General features: G+C 42.6%; 1 protein-coding gene across 1 annotated transcript in view; it reads left to right on the forward strand.

The window, feature by feature from the left end:
• The window catches only part of AMMECR1L (AMMECR1 like), a 50475-nt gene extending 25156 nt beyond the window's left edge, over window positions 1-25319 (forward strand). The window contains exons 4-7 of the mRNA XM_073673037.1: window positions 7577-7691; window positions 14816-14906; window positions 16869-16965; window positions 24638-25319. Coding sequence (XP_073529138.1) covers window positions 7577-7691; window positions 14816-14906; window positions 16869-16965; window positions 24638-24749 — 415 coding nt within the window. The 3' untranslated portion in view covers window positions 24750-25319. The remainder of the gene's footprint in view (window positions 1-7576; window positions 7692-14815; window positions 14907-16868; window positions 16966-24637) is intronic.
• Window positions 25320-26354: the final 1035 nt, after the last annotated feature.

The raw sequence follows: 26354 nt of genomic DNA on the forward strand, positions 1-26354 counted from the left end.
CACCGTGTCTTTGTGCGACGCAGAAAAGGTGAACGGATGGACTCTACATGCCTGGTTCCCACCGTGAAGCATGCAGGAGGAGGTGTGATGGTGTGAGGGTGCTTTGCTGGTGACACTGTTGGGGATTTATTCAAAATTGAAGGCATACTGAACCAGCATGGCTACCACAGAATCTTGCAGCGGCATGCTATTCCATCTGGTTTGCGTTTAGTTGGACCATCATTTATTTTTCAACAGGACAATGACCCCAAACACACCTCCAGGCTGTGTAAGGGCTATTTGACCAAGAGGGAGAGTGATGGGGTGCTACGCCAGATGACCTGGCCTCCACAGTCACTATACCTGAACCCAATCGAGATGGTTTGGGGTGAGCTGGACCGCAGAGTGAAGGCAAAAGGGTCAACAAGTGCTAAGCATCTTTGGGAACACCTTCAAGATTGTTGGAAGACCATTTCTGGTGACTACCTCTTGAAGCTCATCAAGAGAATGCCAAGAGTGTGCAAAGCAGTCATCAAAGCAAAAGGTGGCTACTTTGAAGAACCTAGAATATAAGACATATTTTCAGTTGTTTCACACTTTTTTGGTAAGTATATAATTCCACATGTGTTAATTCATAGTTTTGATGCCTTCAGTGTGAATGTACAATTTTCATAGTAATGAAAATACAGAAATTTCTTTAAATGAGAAGGTGTGTCCAAACTTTTGGTCTGTACTGTATGTACCGGGATACTAGGTCACAGATATATGGAGGAGACAGGTTGTGGATGGCTTTGTATGCAATGGTTAGGGGGTTATGAACTCAAGTTTCTGGGCAATGGGGAGCCAGTGAAGGGATTGACAAGAGAGGAGAGGCCGGGGAATAGCGGGGGGACAGGTGGATTAGTCGGACAGCAGAATTTAGGATAGATTGGAAGGGTGCGAGAGTGGTAGAAGGCAGGCCACAGAGCAGGAGGTTGCAGTAGTCGAGGCGGGAGATGATGAGGACCTGCACTAGTATTTTTGCAGATTCATGGTTGAGGAATGTGTGGATCTGGGAAATATTTTTGAGTTGGAGTCTGCTTGAAGTGGAAAGGGCTTGAATATGTGGTTTGAAGGAGAGATCAGAGTCCAGGTTACCCCAAAGCAGCGAGCTTGCGGGACTGGGGAGAGTGGGCAGCCATTGACTTTGACAGATAGGTCAGATGGGGGGATGAATGGGAAGGTGGAAAGATGATGAATTCTGTTTTTTCCATGTTAAGTTTTAAAAATCTAGCCGAGAAAAGGATGAAATAGCAAACAGACATTGTGGGATTCTGTTTAGTAAGGAGGAGATATGGGATCCAGAGAGGTATTTTTATACATGCTATTTTGCTGCAGATTTGACTGAATCAATTGAAGTCAATGGGTGAAAAACGCGGCAAAAGCGCACAAAGAATTCACATGCTGCTTTTTTAAACGCAATGCAAATCCTGACAGGAAAATTCCTGATCATGTGCACAACACTTCAGGATTGTCATTGCGTTAGCTGGCACACTGGTTTTTGTCCCATTTCTGCTCGGAAAAAACGCTGCGAAAACGCACCATGTGCACACAGCATAAAGGTATGTTTTTCCCTGAAATGCTGCGGCATATATGGCTGTGATCGTACAGCCAGTGAATGATACATGCTGCACCCGGTTTAGGCAGCATGTATCAGCTTTTAAGCATGTGAAATGCTGCTCGATGGGGTTGACATCTGATGATTGACTCGGTCATTGCAGAATATTCCACTTCTTTACCTTAAAATCCTGGGTTGCTTTCGCAGTATGTTTTGGGTCATTTCCCGTCTATACTGTGAAGTCCAATCATCCTTGCTACATTTGGCTGCATCTGAGCAGAAAGTATCGCCCTGTACACTTCAGAATTCATCTAGCTGATTTTGTCTTCAGTCACATCAATAAACACTGGTGACCCAGCTCCATTGGAAGCCATACATGCCCATGCCATCACACTGCCTCCACCATGTTTACAGAGTATATGGTGTGCTTCTGATCATGAGCCGTTCAAGCCTTCTCCATACTTTCTTTTTCCCATCATTTTGGTACAGGTTGATCTTAGTTTCATCTGTCCAAAGAATGCTTTTCCAGAACTGGTTGGCTTCTTTAGATGTCTTTTGGCAAAGTCTAATCTGGTCTTTCTATTTTTAAGGCTGATTAATGGATTGCACCTTGTGGTGAACCTTTTACCTGCTTAATTGATGATAGATTAACGAGGGAATAGCCCGTGCAGCCCATTAAAAAGCTTTTGATATAATTGTCCAATTACTTTTGCTCCATTTAAAAAGAAGCAGCTAGATATTAAGGAACTGTAATTTCTAATCCCTTTCCCTAATTAGGATGTGAATACCCTCAAACAAAAGCTGAGTGTCTGCACTTTAAGTCCATGTCGGTTGTATAACTATGTCTAAAATATGTTTTGGTAAACAGCTAAAATGACAAAACTTGTGTCACTGTCCAACTATTTCTTGATCTAAGTGTAAGTGGTTGTCTCTTCTTTTCTTGTTGTTGCACTACAGTCCTTTCAGTCTCTTGTGCATGCTGCTAGGAGTTTATAGGAACAGCTGGAGGGAACTCAGTGGGACAGGGTACAGTCACATATTATTATTTCATATTTTTTTTATTTAACAATATCCTTCTTGTGGTTAGAAGATCACCTTAAAGGGAACCTGTCAGTCGGCTTCTCTCTGAACCCTTGTAGTTGATTGACACATCTGTCATCTGTGTACATTGGGAGAAACATGTCAATCAACTAGAGCGATGTGGTGAGAAACGCCGGACTAAGTTCGTCTCCAACTATGGACCCTGGCTGGATCTTAAACCAATGTTTTCTCTGAAAAGCCGGAGTGTTTCATAGAAAAGCATACTAGGCTCTATTCGTGCAGCCAGACTATGATTCATGCTGTCCGTGGTTTGGGCAACATAGCTCAACTAAGGGGTTCCTCAAATCAAATCATACATAAGACCAGATTTAGATTATTTATTTACAGTCATAGCCGAAAGTGTTGGCACTCTTGAAATTGTTCCAGAAAATAAAGTATTTCTCCCAGAAATTATTGCAATTTACACATGTTTTGTTATACATATGTTTATTTCCTTTGTGTGTATTGGAACAACTCAAAAAAACAGAAAAAAAAGGCAAATTGGACATAATTTCACACACAACCCCCTAAAACGGGCCTGACGAAATTGTTGGCACCTCTCCAAAATTGTGGGTAAACAATTTTGTTTCAAGTATGTGATGCTCGTTCAAAGTCACCTGTGGCCAGTAACAGGTGTGGGCAATATGAAATATGTTCCTTTGTCCACAGTGCGCAACATAATCAAGAAGTTTACAACCCATGGCACTGTAGCTAATCTCCCTGGATGTGGATGGCAGAGAAAAATTGATGAAAGGTTGCAACGCAGCATAGTCCTGATGGTGAATATGCAGCCCCAAAGAAGTTCCAAAGAAATTCAAGCTGTCCTGCAGGCTCAGGGTGCATCAGTGTCAGCACAAACTATCCGTCAACATTTGAATGAAATGAAACTCTATGGAAGGAGACCTAGGAGGACCCCACTGCTGACACAGAGACATAAAAAAGCTAGACTGAAGCTGCCAAAATGTACTTTAGTAAGCCAAAATCCTTCTGAGAAAGAGTCTTGTGGATGGATGAGACCAAGATGGAGCTTTTTGGTAAGCACATCATTCTACGGTTTACCGAAAACAGAATGAGGCTTACAAAGAAAAGAACACAGTGCCTACAGTCAAATATGGTGGAGGTTCAAATATGTTTTGGAGTTGTTTTGCAGCCTCTGGCACTGGGTGCCTTACCTGTGTCCAAGGTATCATGAAATCTGAAGATTACCACTGGATTTTGGGTGGCAATGTAGTGTCCTCTGTCAGAAGGTTGGGTTTCCCTGCTAGGTCATGGGTCTTCCAGCAGGACAATTGCCCCAAACATACGTGAAACACCCGGAAATGGATGGAAACAAAGCACTAGAGTGTTCTGAACTGGTCAGCAATGAGTCCTGATTTAAATCCAATTGAAAACCAGTGGAGTGGAGAAATCTTAGAATTGCTGTTGGCACCCTTCAAATGTGGAGCAGTTTGCAAAAGCGTGGTCCAAAATTCCAGGTGAGAGGTGTAAGAAGCTTGTTGATGGTTACTGGAAGCGATTGATCAGTTATTTATCCCAAAGGGTGTGCAACCAAATATTACGTTGAGGGTGCCAAAAATGTTGTCCTGCCCATTTTTGGAGTTTCATGTGAAATTATGTCCAGTTTGCCAGTTTTTCTTTTTTTTTTTTTCTTTTCTTTTTTTTTTTTGTGTTGTTCCAATTCACACATCAGGAGGGTGAAAGAGGCTGCCTGATTCATATATCACGCAGCTTGAGATGCATTTAATAAAGTGCAATAAAGTGCAATTTTAGGAAAATGACTGCATATTGATAATGGCAAGTGACAGAGAGCTGTAGTCCGAAAGTATATCACTACTTTTTGATGCCTCCAGAATAGTGTACCAAATGGATCAACTCTGCAAAGGTCAAAATTTAAAAATATCCTAGATATATGCCGCTCTTATGCAAATGACTGTATCTCCATGGTAACAGACAACAAACAAACCCTGTGTAGTCTTATCCTGCAGTTTCTTATGTCCGCTACTTTCTGCTAACGTTCTGCAAAGAATAGGGGACAGACAGAAGAGAATATGAACATCGAGACACGTATAGAAGCTGTGAAAACAAATGGTAGGAAATACAAAATGAGACTTTGTTACAAAAGTACATAGCTTTTATGTATATTTTGTGATTGAAAGATAATTGTAATTTTATACTTTTTTAGAATAAATTCATGTCATGTAACAGACGCCTCTCCAGTTATATCTGTTTTTCTGGAAAATTTGGCATCCTTCTCTTTCCAGGGGTATTTCCTGTGACTGTTGTGTGGGCATGCGGACAGTGGATGTACTCATTGATATGCACTGGCTGAAAAATTAGAAGTAACCGGTCACATCGAACATGCAGTTCAGTTGGCAGGAAGCGCATGAAATAGAGCAGGTGGAGCTGAGCAGATTGACGTACAGCTCCGCTCCTCTGAATATACATATTATCCCCGATTAATTTGGGTTAGGTGCTCAGTGGACAGTTTTACCCAGTGATTCATACTAATCTCTGTATACGCAATCATACAGGAAAGGCTATAGGACCGCCCACTGGACTCCTAAGCCCACAATCAGCAATTTAGTAAATTACAATATGAACCTTGGGAGGTTACATTCAAGGAGAAACACGTTGTGCTATTACATGTTGCCATGTTTATGTTTGGAATGATTTTATATATACACTGCTCAAAAAATTAAGTTGAACACTAAAATACCACATTCTAAATATCACTGAATGAAATATTCCAGTTGCAAATCTTTATTCATTATAGTGAAATGCATCGAGCACAATAAAACATAAAAATTATCAATGTAAATCAAAATGAATATCCCATGGAGGTCTGGATTTGGAAAGATGCTCAAAATCAAAGTGGAAAATCAAATTACAGGCTGATCCAACTTCAGTGGAAATGTCTCGAGACAAGGAAATGAGGCTCAGTATTGTGTGTGGCCTCCCTACAACTCCTGGGCATGCTCCTGATGAGGTTGCGGATGGTCTCCTGTGGGATCTACTTCCAGAGCTGGATTAAAGCATCAGTCAACTCCTGGACAGTATGTGGTGCAATGTGGCAGTGGTGAATGAAACGAGACATGATGTCCCAGATGTTCTTGATTGGATTCAGGTCTGGGGAACGGGCACATCGGTCCAAAGTATCAATGTGTTCATCATGCAGAAACTGCTGACACTCTCCAGCCACATGAGGTCTGGCATTGTCATGTATCAGAAGGAACCCAGGGCCAACCGCACCAGCATATGGTCTCACAATGGGTCTGAGGATCTCATCCTGGGACCTAATGGCAGTCAGGCTACCTCTGGCGAGCACATGGAGGGCTGTGCCTCCGTCCAAAGAAATGCCACTCCACACCATTACTGATCCACTGCCAAACCGGTCTTGCTGTGGGATGTTGCATGCAGCAGAACGTTCTCCATGGCGTCTCTGTAACGTCTGTCACATGTGCTCAGTGTGAACCTGTTCTCATCCGTGAAGAGCACAGGGTGCCAATGTCGAATCTGCCAATCTTGGTGTTCTCTGGCAAATTCCAATCGCCCTGCACTTGTGGACGTTGGGCCCTCATACCACCCTTATGCAGTCTGTTTCTGACAATTTGAGCAGACACGTGGATGTTAGCGGCCTGCTGGAGGTCATTTTGCAGGGCTCTGGCACTGCTCCTCCTGTTCCGCCTTGCACAAAGGCGGAGGTAGCAGTCCTGCTGCTGAGTTGCTGCACTCATACGGCCCACTCCACATCTCCTGGTGTACTGAACTGTCTCCTGGTATCTGCGCCATGCTCTGGACACTGTGCTGACAGACACAGCTACCCTTCTTGCCACAGCTCGCATTGATGTGCTATCCTGGATGAGCTGCACTACCGGAGCAGCTTCTGTGGGTTGTACTGTAGACACCGCCTCATGCTACTGTACCTCTAGGGGTGAGAGCAATGGCAAAATGCAAAAGTGACCAAAACAACAGCCAAAAAGGATGAGAACAGAGAAATGTTCTGTGGTCACCACCTGCAGAACTGCTCCTTTTATAGGGGGTGTCTTACTAATTGCCAATAATTGCCCGTTGTCTGCTCCATTTGCACAACAGCAGGAGAACTTGATTCACAATCAGTGTTGCTTCATAACTGGACAGGTAGATTTCACAGAAGCGTTATTGACTTGGAGATAAACAACACAATGTAAGTGTCCCCTTTATTTTTTGAGCAGTGTGTATTGTATACTGGTTATTAGATGTTACTGTAAATCTCTCTTGCTCTTCCTTATGAACCAGAAGGAAAACCATTTTCTCTTGCTTTGTACCATAATTTGTGTCCTCTGCCATTTGGCTTTTGTTATCATAGTTAATATTCAGTACTATATACTGTCTATAGGAATAGCACAGGTTAAGTTGTGAGTGAGTGAGATCAGGGCGGCTGTTCCGCATGTGGGTAGGGCAGCTTTTGGGCATTATTAGGGCCACTATATTGTATTACCCCACTAATCACTTTTTACTTTGTATACTTTCAAGGGTGGGGTTTATATCTTCAGCAATAGGTCCCCCTACCCCTCACAGAAATTGTACTGGCACGGTCCACACATGGTATATGCAAGAGGGCTACAGAAACAGATGGCACTGCCCCACTCGCAGTGGTTACAACTGGTCCAGAACGGGGCACCGCTTCTCCCTAGTAGGTTGATTTTGAAGTTTATGACCACTGTTATGATATTTTAGAGTATTTTTTTTTTACTCCATAAAGCTATATATCAATCTGCTCGGCTCCTCCTATATAACATGCTGCTGGCAGATCAAATGCCATGTTCAATGTGACAGGTTCCCTTTAAGAAAATGGTGACTTGTGTTCTGCACATTTTGCCTTCCATAAGTGTAGTCTTTGTATTATTTAAAATAAAAACCTATATTCCTGTCAACCTGCAGTGCCCTTAAGGACAGCCGCTTCCCTCCTCTAACCCGTGAGGAGCTGCCCAAGCTGTCTTGCTCCGTGTCTCTGCTCACCAACTTTGAGGATGTAGGCGATTTCCTGGACTGGGAGGTAAAACGTTCCACGTGACTTTGGCTTGAATCCATCCTGCACTATCTGCTCAGCTTCCAGTATCGCTACACAAAAATCAGCATCTTCTCTCCTCTCATTTTTCTTCTGTATTTTTAAGACGACACAAAGGCCTTCTGTGCATAAAACTGTTCTAATAAAAAATTCCAGTGTTGCTTACAGCTACATATTTTTCCCTTGGCAGTATAAAATATGAAAGAAATTATCTGAACTGATTATTTGTTTTTAGAATGGATTCTTAAAAGTCAGAAGTGTAAAGCTGGATGTGCACATAGCTGTTGGCCCCATGATTGCTTAGTTAAGAGTCCTCACTCCTGGCTTTCCCCTACATATGCACACTCAGACTGGCCAAGCAGCCATGTCTTCTGAAAGGCCTCTTATGGTGCCTCATATCCAGGGAGAACCAAAGGATCAGGCGCTTAAAAGGGTTGTCCGGCTTTAGGCTACAAGTCACATTTTATGACTGCAGACTTGTGAATCCTCACATTGTGCACACTACACGCTGTGAAGGTTCTCAGGGAACGGGGGGGGGGCGCATGACTGCAAGTATGTGATTCGCATACATATGGTTATGTGCCAACTAGACTTGGGCATCCTCTCTCAATGCAAGTGTATTGAACGAGACTGGACATGTCTAGTGGGAATGTGGCTGTAAGTATGCAAATCACATGCTTGTGGACACATGACCACTTACTCCCAGCGCAAAGTGCTCGCGATGTGAGGATTCAGAAGTCTACAGTCACATAGAGGGACTGCAAACTTGTAGCCTCTGGCTGGCCAACTCCTTTAAAAAAAATGATTGGTTGAATCCTTCTAAGCTCCATGCAGAAACAGGAGGTCAATTTTCCCTGTAGAAATCATGAGTCACTGCAAAAGTCCCTGGCTGGGATGAGGAGCAGAGCAGCTGGGTCAGAAGTTGAAGAGGGAGGCGACTGATGCAGGGAAAAGACTTCCTGTTTCTACATAGAGCAGAGAAAAGAGAAGCATTACTGGGTAGAAAGGCAAAATGAGCAATTGTAAGTACCCAGTGCTATATTATATGATGACTGCAATATATTAGGAGAAAAACGTTGATGGGAGGGCTTAAATGCTGTATCCTTCTCTCCTCTGATTCTATCTGTTTTTGGAGAGTGGTTAGACCAGCTTTTCTGAAATTAGTAATTGCCGAAATTGCCTATAATATTCTCCAAATACAGCATTTTTTGCAGTATCTGAATGACGTTGTTTGTTTTTTCCAATATTGTGGAGATATTGAGATGAGATGTTAGCAGTGCTCTTGTACTATGGAGGATGCGGCTGCAGCTTCTCCACAATATGTTCTGTTGCATGAACTTGAAGAAAAAGGCGAGGTTCTGTAAATTGTCTTGGAGAGCATTGAGCTGTATTTCAGTATTTGGAGGATAGTATAAGCTGAATTGGCAGTCTGTCGAGGATGGTGTTAGATAATCGAGATGTAATCTTTTTTGTTACTTACTAATTTCACTATTTGAAAATCTGGAGGGAGTAATAATAACTTTTTATTATGCCCATGAGCACTAACAGCATGGTAATTAATGTTAGGGTATGATGTTACATGCTGCTTTTTCAGGGACCCGAATTCCAGCAGTGTATCACTTAGATTACAGGGTGCAGCAGTTGTGATACAATCCCTGTTTTCTCTGCTGCTGATCTAGCAGTTCTCTGAATGCTGAGCTCTGTATAGCCCCACCCACACCAAAGCTTTCTATGTACATTGTATAGTGACAGAAAGCTGCTAATCAGTGCCGGGGGTGTGGGGTTGGACCAGGAGGCGCGAGGCAGGTTGTCCTGTAGTGATAATCTCCTGCTAATAAAACATTGATTTTATTGAAACAGCAAAACACAGCCCAGTAAGTGTCACATCACTGAAATGAGGGTCTCTGATCTTTAACTATGCTGCTCTCAGATTACATGGTAAACCCTGCTGACAAATACCCTTTAAAGGAGTTATCCCATAAATTAATAAATCTGAAGCATTGCACATTGTTACTTTTACCATATCGTTGCAAAAACCACCACTTTCCAGTGTAATGGAGTGTGTCCAGGAAGCATCTCCCAGGAGTGCATTGCAATCTGTTCCTGCTAACTCCTCATCTCCTGTCTGCAGGAAAGATAGCCACCTACACACGGCCCCAGCGATCCCACCATTATATAGATACATAGATGGGATATTAGCTATCTATTATCTTCTTTAACACCTTACGGCCAAAAGGACATTACATCTACAGGAGCTTTTATGAATCTATGGGTGGTAATAAATAGGTTTTGGAGGTGTCTTTGGGAATATTTGCCCATTCATGCAGAAAGAGCATTTGTGAGGTCAGACACAGAGGAGAGGGCCAGGCTCACAATCTTTGTTCTAGTTCACCCCTGATGTGTTGAATGCTGTTGAGGTCAGGTTCTCATCCAACCTTGCCTTTAAGAAGCTTGTTTTGGGCACAATCATGCTGAAACAGAAAAGGGCCTTCCCCAAAGTGTTCCCACAAAGTTGGAAGTTACAATTGTCCAAAATGTCCTGTCGTGCTGAAGAATTAAGATCTCCCAGCACTAGAACTAAGGGGCGTAGGCGAAGCCCTGAAAAACAAGCCCAGGGCATTATCCCTAATCTATCATATTTTACTGCTGGCACAATGCAGTCAGGCAGGTAACATTCTCCTGGCTTTTGCTAATCCCAGACTCGTCCATTAGATGCCAGATAGAGAAGTGTGATTCATCGCTCCGACCCATTGTCGTTGCTCCAGAGTCCAATGTCTGCTTTATACCACTCCATCCTACACTTGCCATTGTGCTTGGTGATGTAAGGCTTGCATGGAGTTGCTCGGCCATTAAAATCCATGTCCTAAAGCTCCCGAGACACAGTTTTTGTACTAACATTAATGCCTGAGGAGGTTTGGAGCTTTGCAGATGTTGAGTCAACAGAGCGTTGGTTCCTTCCACTTTTCTATAATACCACTCACTGTCCTGAACTGACTTGTTACACTGGTGATGTCCTACTACAGGACCACGCTGGTGTCCGTGATCTCTTTACCATTAGCCATTCTCCCACATATGTGTGTAAACTTCATAGTGAGGGGCTGGATTTTATACACCTGATTTCAGTGATTATGCAGTCTATCCCAATACTTTTCTCCATACAGAGTATCTATCATCTGCCTCATATCTATCTGTCCACATCTCTTTTCTCTGGTCCCCAGTTATTAGAGCTCCTGCACTTGCTGCATTTCTCCTCTCATTACCACATAGTATCGGCCTTAGATCATTATGCAGCATGAGCAGGGACATTGCAGGAAAGCTACTGAGCATGTGCGTCCATGACTGAAGGTAGACCTATACTTCAGCCATAGGAGAAAAACAGCCAGAGGCACTACTACAGATGAAAATGTAATGTATTTACATGACCGCATACCATTTTCATTGATGTACAGTGCCTTGAAAAACTGTTCATATCCCTTGAACTTTTCCACATTTTATCACTTTACACTTAAATGTGTTTTTATTTGGCTTTTATGTGATATACCAATACAAAGTAGCAAGTATTTGTGAAGTGTAAAGAAAGTTACACATGGTTTTCTAATTGTTAAAATATAAAGCTGAAACTTGTGAAGTGCATTTGTGTCCTGTCCCCTGTAGTCTGATACCCCTAAATAAAATCCTGAGTGACCAATTGCCTCCAGAAGACACATAATTAGTAAATTGAGTCCATCTCTATGTAATTTATTCTCAGTATAACTGCAGATGTTATGTGAAGGCCTCAGACATTTTGTTTGAGAACATTAGGGATCAAACAGCATAATGAAACACCAAAGAACACACCAGACAAGTCAGGGATAAAGTTGTGGAGAAAAGTAAAGCAGGGTTAGGTTATTAAAAATAAACAAATAGCCCAAGCTCTGAACATCTCACAGAGCACTGTTCAATCCATCATTCAAAAATGGAAGGAGTATGACGCTACTTCAAACCTACCAAAACATGGATGTCCAACTAAACTCCCATCCCAAGCAAGGAGACTACTCATTAGAGAAACAGCCCAGAGGCCCATGGTCACTCTAGAGGAGCTGCAGAGATCCACAGCTCAGGTGTGAAAATCTGACCACAGGACAACTATTAGTCCCATAAATCTGACCTTTTATGGAAGAGGGGCAAGAAGAAAGTAATTTTTGAAAGCAAGCCATAAGACATCCTGTTTGCAGTTTGTAAAAAGACATGTAGGGGGCACATCTAGCATGTGGAAGAAGGTGCTTTGGTCAGATGGAGAGCAAAGTAGAACTTTGTGGGCTAAATGCAAAACTCTAAGACTGCATATCACCCTGGAAACACCATCCCCACCATCAAACATGGTGATGGCAGCATCATGATGTGGGGATGCTTTTCTTCTGCAGGTCTAGGGAAGCTGCTCAGAGTTGATGGAAAGATGAATGGAGGAAAACCTGTTAGAGGCTGCAAAAGACTTGAGATTGGGGCGTAGGTTCACCTTCCAGCAGGACAATGTCCCTAAACATACTGAGAGAGCTACAATGAAGTGGTTTAGAACAAAGCATATTCATGTGTGTGAATGGCCCAGTCACAGTCCAGACCTCAATCTCATTCAAAATCTGTGGCAAGACTTGAAAATTGCTGTTCACAGACACTCTCCATCCAATCTCGCTGTGCTAGAGCTTGTTTGCACAGAAGAATCGGCAAAAATTTAAATTTCTAGATGTGCAAAGCTAGTGGAGACATACCTCGAAAGACTTGCAGCAGTAATTGCATTGAAAGATGGTCCTACAGAGTATTGACTGAGGGGGGCTGAATACAAATGCACGTCACAATTTTCAAATTTATATTTTTTAAATATTTAGAAATTCATTTATCATTACTGTACACTTCCCAAATACTTTCTACTGTGTGTTGATATATCACATAAAGTCCCAATGAAATACATTTAAAGAGGAAATGCTCAATTGCTGAGCTGCTCCGTCCTCTGATAGTGGCTGCAGCTGGGTACTGCACATCTGCCTCCTATTGAGTTGAATAGGAGGCAGATGTTCAGTACCCAGCCTGGCCACTATCAGAGGACGGAGCAGCTGCTCAACTGAGAATTTCCAGCCTCCGACACAGAGAACAGCTGATCGGCGAGGGTGCCGGGTGTTGGACCCCGACCGATTAAGCACATTGATGACCTATCCTAAGGATAGGTCATCATTGATGAAGTAGTGGACAATCTCTTTTAAGTTTGCGGGTGTAACGTGAAAAAATGTGGAAAAGTTCATGGGGTTTGAATACTTTTTCAAGGCCCGGTATATTACAATTACATGTCTTTTAACGTGCTCTGTTGAGTTTTGAGCAATATTTTCATGGAACAGTCCATTAATTTAAAAACCACCTTTCACCTATTTTTTATGTTAAACTGGCCACACAATATGATAGATTATGTAGAGCAGATTAAAACTTTTTTTTTTTTTTTTTTTTTTTAAATTTTGCCTTTCCATTGTGGAAAAATTGTCAATCAAACAGTGACTTTTTTTTTAAATTTTGCCTTTCCATTGTGGAAAAACTGTCAATCAAACAGTGACTTTTTTTATTTATTTATTTATTTTTTTTTAAAGTCAAGTGGACATTACCAGAGAGATTTCACTGGGGGCATGTACCTCTTCCTCTTTCTATCACTGACCAGTAATAAGCAGGCAGCAACACACTAAGTACAGAAGAGCATGCCCCCACAATAACACTGACAAACAGTCTGCTTTCCTCACTGCAGACTTATGGCATGTGCTGGTGCACAGCAGAACTGAGTGTGATTAACTCACAGCTCTAATCTCTGGCAGTCAGTGTTGGGGGAGGGATAGTTATGGGGAAGCTAAGTCTCATTACAAACACTTCCAGTAGCTTAGTCTTGCCAAAGCTGCTGTAGTGATGCCAACTCTGCTGTACTGCACCTCACCCCACACTGAATGCTGTGTCATTATGTCCTACACCGAGCCTGTTCAAAGTTATAGTGGGGCATGTTCTTTTTCTGTTTGTTTGTGGATGCCTGATTGTGATTGGCAGAGCTGGCAGCACTATGAGAAGAGAGCTACTAGAAGTGTTTTTAATCAGACTGCCAGAGATGAGATGTGAAAGCTGTCAGTTGGTCACACCCAGCTCTGCTGTGCTCCAGCACATGCCATCACTCTGCAGTGAGGTGAGCAGACTGTTTGTCAATGCTATTGTGGGGGAGTGTTCTTCTTGCCCCAATGTGCTGCTGCTGCCTGCTTATGATTGGTCAGTGTCTGAAAGAGCAAGAAGTACACGCCCCCAGTGAAATCTCTCTGGTAATGCCCAATTGGATTTAAAAAAATTAACTGCTGAAGTGCTAAATACTTTGATATATATGTCTCCACAACGGAGAAGCGAAACTTTAATTAATTAAATAAATAAATAAAGTTTATTCCTCTTTAAGTTAGATTCTCTATATTCTACTCTGAGTCGCTCACTAATATAAATCCTATAACAAATGGTGGTGATTGGATCTGTACTGTCTCCAGATTATCCAAACAATCCAAAAGGAGCAATGCAATTATTTTTGTTATTTTTCCATTTGAATCAAATCAAGATCTTGTGGCTGAACTTGAAAAGAGATGTAAAGAAAACTGGGCCTAATTCCTTAACCGTAGATGCAATTACTGGAGCTAAAGCAGATTCCATCTGTAATGAAGCTTAAGGGGGCAATTACTTTTTTTCTAAGAGAGGTAAAGTTGTGGGAGAAGTCTGTTCTTTGCCGTGTAGTGAAATGCTCTGTCACTGCTTTAAGATGTAGTGATATTATGTATAATGTCTAACATGCCGAGAAATATGATGATTGGGAGATTTTCAGTTTCTGTACCTCATCTACCAGTATGATGACCTTACAACATCAGGATATAATCTATATATTTATTATCTGATTCATTGGTGTGGTTACCTACATAATGTGTATGGCTGGGAAGTTATAAGGTTATATAAAGGGACATGCTTTTTAGGGAAGCACAACCATAAATTATAAGTAAATACCATAATGCTTTTATATAAGCTATTCTTGTTTGCAATCTAAAAATAAGATTACCTAACTGCTCATGTAATTTCTATTCTAGGTTGGAATCCATGGGATCCGGATTGAGTTCCTAAATGAAAAGGGGGTAAAACGCACAGCCACCTACCTACCAGAAGTAGCCAAGGAACAAGGTACGTTATTTCACCTGTATAGCAAAAATATTGTCCTAATTGACACAGATTATGTGACTTCAGAGAGCGTCAGCAGCAGAGTGAAACTGGACTCCACTGCTTTAGTTATGGACAGGGCTCCATCAGTCAGAATGGTATAACCCCACCACCTATTTTTTTCGATAAAAGGCTGAAATAGTCCTTTACACCCTGCTTGATGTAACTCATCGACAATCCTTTCAGTGTATATATGTGTGTGTGTGTATGTATGTATGTGTGTATATATATATATACATATACATACATACATACATACATACATACATACATACATACATACATACATACATACATACATACATACATACATGTTTAAAAAATAATTTTTGCAATTGGGTTTTATAAAAGGCGACCGGTCTTGTGCACAAAACGCCTCTATTTACCTACGGATATAAGGCAAATCTGCAGGTAAATGGCACACTGGCCACCTTAATGAAAGGACGGATACCGGGAGTAAATGAACTTATTTGTTCCTGAGCCTCCGGCTTTCAGTCATAGGTGTGCACACAGAGCTTACAGTCACCGTTCACTATTCTGTGAGCGAGCTGTAGTCACTTCCAGGCACTTTGATTTCCACATTGTGGAAGTACAAGGGAGTGATTACAGTCACCACTCACAGTGAGCGCCGGTGACTGTAACCGCTTTGTGCACGCAACTATGACTGAAAGCTGGCGACTCCCAGAGGAAGACGAGATAATATTCTCTCAGTACCTGCGCTTTCAGTAAGGTGGTCAATCAGAATTTTAACACTATTTACCTGCAGATTATCTCTATATCTGCAAGTTAATAGCTTTTTTTTTTCACAGGACAGGTTCCCTATAACCTCTTCCCAACATGACCAATTCAGTTTTTTCCTCCACTTCTTTCAGTCATAGAGCTCAGTGTAAAGTGAGTGGCGGCTCTAACCGTGCCCCTGGCACTGACTGAAAGCCGGCTCAGAATAAAACAGCATTGCCTGTTTTCCAGTACACTACATGGTAAAATGAATGGTGCATTTCAAAAGTACAACTCGTCCCTCCAAAAAGAAGCCCTCATACGGCCATGTGGATGGAAAACTAAAAAGTTATGTCTCTTGGAAGAAGGGGAGGAAAAAAACGGAAAATCGTCTGGGGGTTGAAGGGGTTAAGTTTTAAAAAAAAAAATTAAAATAAATTGTCATCAAAGGTGGACATCCAAATAAAAGGAGTCTGTTATCACAAACTGACAGTATACACTTAGCATGTAGCCTTGTAGGGGCCCTTTTATAAAAAAAATATATATAACATAATATGCTAATTGGGGTGTGCAGTGAATCCTCCCCGTGGCCAAGAAGCTCTGCTCACCGTTCCCTCCCCTGCATTGGCTGTGCATGTTCCCACCTCTCTCATGGGTGATTGATAACACTGGCTTGCTTGGAGTGCGCACTATCTGCAGAGTAGACGCTGGCTGTACTGAGCTTTCTCGGCACATGGTGCTTGATCAAGGCAAGTCAGTGCTGTGAGAAAGGTGGGGACATGCAGAACCAGTGGGCAGAGGGATGCCCTGAGCCTCTTGGCTACACCGAGAGTGCACCAAGCACCCTAATTAGCATATTTTATTACTCTTCAGTATCCGCAGAACGGAGGCAGCGATTAGAAGACTAAAGGTGCTATTCTTTTAGTGGCTATATCCCATACAACCTATGTGCTTAGCTTATACGGTCACTTTGAGCTGACACTCCCTGTAATCTATGGTCATTTACTAGGTCATAATCATATCTTTATTTCTGAACACCACTAAACAGTAGTATGAGAACGCTATGGAAACTGAATATCTCTTATACCTACATTATAAAACATTTACATTTCTAATAATCCCATACCAACTTCCTAAGTATTGAAACTTTTAAGTAAGTAACTTGTAGATTGCTTCTACCTATATTTCTGTATTTATATCTCTTCTCAGATTGGGATCAGATTCAGACAATAGACTCTCTGCTCAGGAAAGGCGGCTTCAAAGCTCCCATTACTAATGAATTTAGGAAAAGCATCAAACTCACAAGGTGAGTGGTGCCATATACCTATTCTTGTCCAGGTCTCCTTTCCACAACCTCGTCTTCAAATGTGTCTGATGAGTGTCTACTCTATGCCCCTCGTCCTGGAGTATGATATAATGTCGCCTTGCACTCAACATTACTATAGTCGGAAAGCTAAAGGCCCCATAAATATCAGATAAAAATTATTTAAACTTGTCGATTTCAGAGAGACAAGCCAACCATCAAATGTGTATAGGGGCCTAAAAAAATCTGCTGCAACAGATGATGTCAGAGATAGAAGGATCAGGCATGCTAAAATTCAATGACCAATCTAGTTGTTCTCCTGAGAGATGGTCTTCAAAAGAGAAGTCGGACTGCAGCTTATTCCCTTCATCCAATTAACATTACTCAGATGAGCCAAGCGGCAAGTGTATGGGGAGTTGGGAGGGAAAATCTCATGGGAACCTTAAAGGATATGGACACCTTTTTGGCTTGGAAAAAAGTGAGATCAGCTTGAAACGTAGTGCAATTTTATCTAGTTATTAAAATTGCACTAAGTTTAAACCTTATCCAAGTTTCAGAGTTTTCTTTTGTGGGAGTGTCTCTCCATGTAATACATGCTGGATGTGAGTTCTGTATTATTATTGTTGTTATTATTATTGGTTGTTTTAAAACACCATTAATTCCAGGGTGCTGTATATATAAAAATGCTTTACATACATATAGAAAATACAGTAGCAAACTAACAGTGACAGACTGGTACAGAGGGCAAGAGGCAGGGCTGCCACCAGGAATTTCAGGGCCCCATACTGGCAAAATTTTCGGGCCCAGATCAGACTCCGCCCAAGGTCCACCCCAGCTCCACCACCACCCCTTGAACCTTCCACAGTCCCACCGCCCACTCTTGGAAAAACTCCTTCTGTACCACGTCCTCACCAATCACACAGTAACAGTTCCCATTGAACCATAACACATACATAGCTAGCAGCTTTGTTTTGGCCAAAAGATTTTTTAAGCCGCCACCACAACAAGGAGGCTCTTCTAAAAATGACCAATAATACCACATACAAGGAACAAATACCGTTACACCAAGACCAGACCACATAAAAGGAACAAATACCGTCACACCATGGCTAGACCACATATTACCACCTCATAGTGACTGAATAATACCACATGCAAGGAAGAAATACCATCACACCATGACCAGACCACATATTACCACCACATAGTGATCGGATAATACCACATACAAGGAACAAATACTGTCACACCATGACTAGACCACATATTACCACCACATAATGACTGAATACTACAATATTGATCATTAATAAAAAAAACAAAAAAAAACAACAATACTAATATTACCATGAATGCCATTATACACAGGAGCTCTGTACATAATATACAATGTATAAGTAATACAGGGAACACCCGTGACATTATACACAAGAGATCTGTATATAGTGTCAGTATATAAGTAATACAGGGATCACCAGTAACATTATACACAGGAGCCCTGTGTATAGTGTAAGTATACAGATAAGACACCCGACTCGCCAGTGACGTCTCTAGTTGAAGTCCTTCATCCAGCACAGACCGCCATCACTTCTTCCAGCCATGTGTCCTCATCAGGCTGCCCCCATGTGTTCTCATCAGGCTGCCCCCATGCGTCTTCATCATGCTGCCCCCATGCCTTCTCCTCATGCTGCCCCCATGCCTTCTCCTCATGCTGCCCCCTTGCCTGCTCCTCATGCTGCCCCCTTGCCTGCTCCTCATGCTGCCCCCTTGCCTGCTCCTCATGCTGCCCCCTTGCCTGCTCCTCATGCTGCCCCCTTGCTTGCTCCTCATGCTGCCCCCTTGCCTGCTCCTCATGCTGCCCCCTTGCCTGCTCCTCATGCTGCCCCCATGCCTGCTCCTCATGCTGCCCCCATGCCTGCTCCTCATGCTGCCCCAATGCCTGCTCCTCATGCTGCCCCCATGTCTCCACTTTACAAGCAGAGGGGGGGGGGGGGCGCCTCTGCTCACTGGGTCCCTTACTCCAGTAAGGGCAGTAATGCCCTGATGGTGGCCCTGGGGAGAGGGCCCTGCCCTCATGAGCTTAAAATCTAGAGTGTATTTGGTAAGGATACAGTAATTCAGGAGGCTGGAGTAGCTCCAGTGCTAGTGAAGTGTCAGTGGGGTTGTTTTTTTTTTGCTGGATTTAGGCTTTTCTGAAGAGATGAGTTTTCAGGTTATGTCTGAAGGTATTAATTGTGGGAGACAATAGGACCTGTTGAGGCACTGATTTCCAGATGATGGAAGATGCTTGAGAAAAATCTTGGAGGCTATTGGTTGAGGAACGTACAAGCATAGAGGAGAAAAGAAGGTGACATTTGGACGAGAGAGCTAGATCTGAGTGTCATCAGTGTATAGGTGGTACTGGTAGACATTGAAATTTGAGTTGTCCCAGGCCAAAGGTATAGAAGTGTAAGGATCTTATGACAGAGCCTTGATGGACATCAAGAGAGAGAGAGGGCAGGATGTGGAGGTAGTATGAGAATGGGAGACCCTAAATGTGCGGTTATTAAAGTATGAGGAGATGCAGGAGAGGACAATTTCTTTGATATCAAGCGAAGAGAGGATCTGCCATAGGAGGAAGTGGTCATTTGTGTCAGAGGTAGAGTACAGGTCCAGAAGGAGTATAGAATCTGGTCTGTTCTCTTTGGCATTTTGTATATCATTTGTAACTTTGGTTAGGCCGGTTTCAGTGGAGTGGTGGGGACAGAAGCCGCACTTTAGGTTGTGGAAGTATGTGTTAGATGAGAGGTGGCAGGAAATGTGGACTTGCTTGTTGTTCAAGGAGTTTTGAGATTAAAGGCCGTAGCGATACGGGGCAATAGCTGGACATAGAGGTTGGGTCAAGGGATGGGTGTTATGGTTGCATGCTTGAAAGCGTATGGGAAAGCCCCAGAGTTCTAGGGGGCCTGACAGGTCCCTCATGCCCCCCAAACCATCAGCATGTGTTTATATTTCTGTTAACACCCTGCCTAACAAACCCTTTGTACAATATAAGTGATTTATGGCAAAAAAAGAATGTTAAATATCCATTTCCAACATGCTAATTAGTTTCAGACTAGTCAAGTGGGCGTTGGTTTGCACAGACTAGTGGTCTCAGTAATTATGTCACAGTGCCCCTGTGGGCATGATAACATGATTTGTAACAGCTAGTGTCACCACCATCTCTCTGCAAGTCTTGCGCATGTGTGCGACTTTCATCATTTTATGTGCAATGCCACTCTGAAACTCTGGACGCTTGCAGCCGCTTTCTAATGAGGTTGGTGTGCCAGGGTTATCTATTGATTTGTCACATTCTTCTGTGTATGAGAGGTACAACAGAGTCAATAGCTGATGCTAGTGTGGTAGAAGCCAGAGAGTGAGTGAATGTTTAGTTGTGAGAGGTCTCTGCGGGGTTGTGCTAATTGCTGGACTTGGAAGGCAGGTATAAAAATGTGACTAATAGCGGTCAGATAGAGGGAGAGGAGAGGTTAGCTTGGGAAGATGAGGTCATATCTATGTCCATCTTTATGGGTGGATGTGGAAGAACATTGTGTGATACCAAAGGATGAAGCGAGTGACAAGAGTTTGGTGGCTACGGGCTGGTGGGTGTCAATGGGGATGTTGAAATCACTCATGATAACTCTGGGAATGTCAGCAGGGAGAGATTACAGAAGCCAGGTGGAGACTTGATCGATAAAGGCGTTGGCGGGCCTGGAGGTCGGCATATGATGACCACTTGGAGGTTGGAGGGAGAGTGGATAAGGACAGAGTGCACTTCAAAAGACGGAAGGGTGGAGATGGGATAGGGTTTAAGGTGCAGTTATTAAACAGGAGAAGGCCAACTTCTCCACCATGTTTATTGCCAGGGGGAGGAGTGAAGGCCACCAGAACACAGTGCAGCGGGGAAGGCTCTGTCAGAAGGTGTCAGCCATATTTCAGTGAGACCCAGGAAGGATAGATTGCGAGACGTAAAGAGGTCATGAATAACATGGATTACAAGTTGTTTATATATTACAACAACTTAATGGAATCTGGCAATGAACTTGAGATTTTTTTTATTGAGATCAAAAGAATTGTGTATACAAAATGTATAACGTTTCGGTCTTTCTGACCTTCTTCAGAATATACACTGCAATAACAAAGAAATACAACAGTGTTCAATTCTGTGAATAGGGTGGACAATAAGTGATTCCAAAAGACAAAATAACATCTATATAAAAAAAGGGAGAGGGGAGACTAAGGATTACAAAGGACTTTTTAACACAAACAGGTGTGCAAACCTGTGCATAAGCATATCAGAATCTATCCAGTAAATAGTATATTTATCAAGAGATATAAATCAATTAATATATGTACATGTAGGGAGACAAGAATCCGAAGAATAGCCTGCCAAAGAGAAAAGCAATATAGGAGATACACTGAATCAACAAGCAAATGTCCCTAACAATCATGTTCTGAGTTAAACAGCGTAATGTGGTTGAAACAAAAAGACTAGTTCAATATAAGAAAGAGTCAGAGAAAGTGTGTATTTTCGGCAGTACATAAAAAATGGGGACAATGGGGTCTTTTTTTTATGTAGAAAATCAGATGTTTTTTTGTTAATGACCACTGGGGTAAGGCATTTCTGATGCAATAAGGTAACATGGATATTTTATAGTTCATACATAAGGTTCCTAATCCTATTGCCAAACTTCCATATTACTAGGATGCATTGGCAATGAAAGCCCCCCATGTGACACAAGCCGTCACAGCACAACTACACCAAACATTACCCCTGAGCCCAGGAGAATAGGGGTAAGAACCATAAGGTCTATGTTGTGTGGATCTTGATGAACCAATGAACTATTTCAGCCCATATGTATTTCCATCTCCTGTTCACAATCACCTATAAATGGTATCAGTTGTGCTTCACGCTATCCTCACTGACATCTCATTTGATTGTGTGGATCTACCTGTCTCTGACTCTTTCTTATATTGAACTAGTCTTTTTGTTTCGACCACAATATACTATTTAACTCAGAACATGATTGTTATGGGACATTAGCTTCTTGATTCAGTGTATCTCCTATATTGCTTTTCTCTTTGGCAGGCTATTTTTTGAATTCTGATAAGCCGGATTCTTGTCTCTCTATATGTTGATTTATATTACCTAGGTAAATATACTATTTACTGGATAGATTCTGATACGCTTATGCACGGGTTTGCACACTTGTGTTTGTTAAAAATTCCTTTGTAATCTTTTGTCTCTTCTCTTCCTTTTTTTTTTATATAGATATTATTTTGTCTTTTGGAATCACTTATTGTCCACCCTATTCACAGAATTGAACACTTTTGTATTTCTTTGTTATTTCAGTGTATATTCTGAAGAAGGTCACAAAGACCGAAACGTTATACATTTTGATCTCAATAAAAAATCTCAAGTTGAGTGCCGGATTCCATTAAGTTGTTGTATTGTATAGATTGGGACCCTGTCCGTGCACCTCAGAAAGAAGTGCCGTTCTTCCGCTCATAAGTGTAGTTATATATTACAGATGAAGGGGGCATTCTGCAATGCTCCATAGAGCGAGCGTGGAGGAGTGGCGGTTAAGTGACTGGGTTTTAGGTTAGAGAGGTTCTGGAGATTTCTGGAAGCAGGAGCATGATGGAAAGGAGAAATAATAGAGGAAATTAGCTGCATAGGACCAGGACTGGGAGACAGATCACCAGCAGTGAAGAGAAGCAGAGAGAGGGAGAGTACATAGGAGGAGAGTGCACAACTTGTGGTTCTTTATTGTTATAAAAGGGGTTTTCTACTACTCAGACAACCGCTTTTCAACCCCTAAGTTTCCCCATTGTAAAATAATAACACTTTTACTCCCCTCCGGTGCCGGCGCCATTCCAGCGATGTCTGCACTGGCTCTCCCAGGAATTGCATGACTTTGGCCACAGGCATTGCGTGGCATAACAATCACCCACAGGGATTGCGTGGCATAACAATCAGCCACAGGGATTACGTGGCATAACAATCAGCGGCTGCTTCAATCTCTCCGCTTTTGAAATGTATAACATGCATCCGGAGGAAGTAAGAGAGCAGCAACTCTCGCTTCCTTCGGATGTATGTAATTTGTTCGAAGGCGGAGAGAGTGAAGTCAGCACTGATTGGCCGCAGGGATTGCGTGACATAACAATGTCATGTGATTCATGGGAGAGCCCGTGCTGACACTGTTGTTTGGGTTCGGAGATAGAGAAGGACAAACAACAACTGTGAGGGTTATATGTAAGCATGATGAAAGAGCTTACTTGTGGAATAATAATAAAAGGGGAGGTGAGTTTACTCTTGGGTAGTTGCTCCTACCTTTTGGTCACTTCTTGTACATTTCTGGTATATTTTTCATGTGCACTTAATAAGTTGCAATTTAAGGAGCTGCACACATAGACCACACGTGTATCCAGGATGCTGCTGTCTTTACATGCTTTCATGTATCCGCACAGCACGGAATGCCAGAACTGCACTTCTTTCCTTTCCATGTGTTTTCCTTGTTATCTATACCGTTTTCTTTTTCCTCCATAAACCTTTAGATACTTTCCCCCTCTCTCCACTGCAGATCTGTGTACTACCCCTCCCTCCTGCTATCTCTAACACTGAGAAAAGGGAGGGGGAAAGCAGAGAGAGCGTCAGGAGCTCCCATGGATTTGTAACATTTTTGTATAACACTCAGCTAGAAAAAGGACTCAAAGACCCTTCAGCAGCAAAATGGTAGAACATTTTTATAATGACTTTTTAAAAAAGCTACTTGACTTTGCATTTAGGAAGCAAATGAACAATAAAAAATGATGCACCTTATCTGTCCTATGCCTGCCTGTTACTCTAGGAACATAAAGTAGACATCACAGAATATCTAACAAAATAGTTTATGTTCAGAGACAAACCAATTATTTTTTTTAACTTCTCAGAACTGCAGGAACATTGCTATTTTGGTAATAGCTGGACTTGTCCATTGGGTAATATTAGGCTGCCCATAAAAGTCATTATTTTGCAAAAAATTGGAATAGGTCAGTAAACTACACTATGCAATACAATAATATGTAATTCCAGCATATACTGCATGTTAAATGGAGGCCATGAACGTGATGTGAACAGATCCTATAATAGATTTTGTGTGAGAGCCTGACCAAAGAAATCCATAAATCTCCTGGATCCCTAGCAGTGTAGGGTTGGGAATGAGTTCAGTTTCAGAAAACTCTCCATATGGGTGCAGTTTGTTTTTAGAAAATAAACTATTCTGTTCTCACCCTCCCCAGGTCCATCACTGAGTTTCCTCCACTGTTCCTGGTGTCTGTTATTGTTTGCAGCGCTGACTTCACGTCACATTAGCTTTGCCCGAGCTGACGGCATGAGCCGTTCAGACCTGCATAGCCCGTATAGTGACTGCTGCTCTGTCGACGTGATGTCAGCGTTGCAGACAATACCAGACTCAGCGGAAGAGATTGAGCGCTGGACCTGGTGAGGGTAAATAAGGCACAGTTTGTTTTTTTAAAAAACTAACTGCAGCCAGGGAAGACATCTTTTAGATTTTCTAATATCGGAAAACCCTTTTAACTGTACACAATACTGGATTTTTTTTCTTTACTATGGACTTAGCTTTAACACATTGTAACGCTGTGTTTTCTTCTACAGGTACCGCAGTGAGAAGGTGACAATCAGCTACACAGAATATATGGCCTCCCGCCAGAATGCACAGCAAAATGGCACTGTGCATGTACTGCCTCATTATACGCATTACTCCTGACACAGCGCTGCCCACACTGCAGCACTGTCCCCCGCTCGCCGGCAATGCCTGTGATCTCCTGACATCTGACTCCTCCTCAGCCCCCTCCTCCTGGTCCAGTTACCTATACTACTGCACCATCTTATGAGCTTCGCCAGAGGAGGGCGCTGTGCCCAGAGACTGGTAGACACAAGCAGCCTTACCTCACACCCGCTCTCTCCAGGGACTTTGGGTGGGAAGGAGAGCTAAATGGGAAGTTATGGTCTCCTTCAACCCCTCCAGTGTTAGGGGTCACTCACCCCAGGAAAAGCTCTTTTAGGTTTTTACATTCTATATTGATTTTTTTTGTATATGCATATATAAATATCGATTTTTAACATAAAGTACAACCTACATTGTGAAATCTGCTCCCTTATTTCCAGAACTTGCCTGGATTGGGGCAGCATGGCCTCCAATGTGTCACTTTGCACTTTTAACAGACCTACCGGTCTTGGGCTGTAAGTGACACACTGAGAGCCAATAATAAGAGGTTGTTCACTACTTTCACTGATGACTTATCCTTAGGATAGGTCATCAATGTCTGATCGGTCAGGGTTCAACACCCGGCACCCTCGCCAATCAACTGTTCTTGGTGTCGGTGGCCTCCGGCCGAAAATGCTCGATTGTGGGGCTGCTCCATCTTTTCGTAGTGGCCACAGCAGGGTACTGCACATCCGCTCCCTATTGATTAGAATAGGAGGTGGATGTGCAGTACCCAGCCGCGGCCACTACGAGAAGACGGAGCGGCTCCACAGTTGAGCACTTCTGGCCGCCAATACTGAGAACAGCTGATCAGCGGGGGTGATGGATGTCGGACCCCGACCGATCAGACATTGATCACCTATCCTAAGGATAAGTCATCAGTGATAAAGTAGTGGACAACATCTTTAATATGAATGGAATAGAGTTGAGCAGAAAGATTCACTGGACCCTGGTGCAGTGTACACAACGATACTCCATGGCATCCGGACTAGGGAAGGGCGAACTTCCTTGGCTGGCACTTGAATGTCGGCATCCTGGGTGTCTTTTGCGATTACTATGCCTCCATGGTGTCATGACTTGCTTCTCTTGAGACTTGGTGATCCCAAGAGGCTCTCAGTATGTCAGCATTCGGGTGTCCAGACAAGGAAGATCACGGACATGCATGGACCAGTGACCACCAAGTGCCATTGTGACCGCTGGACCAGAGTCCTATAAATATTACAATTATACACTTCCCCTTTGCAAGGACATCTTTCTATGCATTACATCATACAATATTTTTATCCCGAAATTGCATAGAATCTCCATTTTTCTATGCAATTCCCAATATGTTTAACCCCTCTGATGTCAGTCCCGCTATAAACAGTGCATGTATCGTTAAAGGGGTGGCTCACTTAATACATAAGTATAGCTAAACTACCATAAATCAATTATTAATGGTAACAATGTTTTGTCCTTTCAGAGCTGCCATGCCCCCATGTAGGTGACCTATGGGCACCAACACAAGGACTGAAGTTTTGTCCATGAAATATGATTTCAATGGGGACTTCACGTGACAACATAATCCATAGAGATGCACGTTCACGAGTAAGGTTACAGGATGCT

The sequence above is a fragment of the Phyllobates terribilis genome, unplaced genomic scaffold (genome assembly GCF_046119375.1).
Source record: "Phyllobates terribilis strain yellow unplaced genomic scaffold, ASM4611937v1 Scaffold_3__8_contigs__length_932513732, whole genome shotgun sequence".
In the NCBI taxonomy this organism is placed as follows: domain Eukaryota; kingdom Metazoa; phylum Chordata; class Amphibia; order Anura; family Dendrobatidae; genus Phyllobates; species Phyllobates terribilis.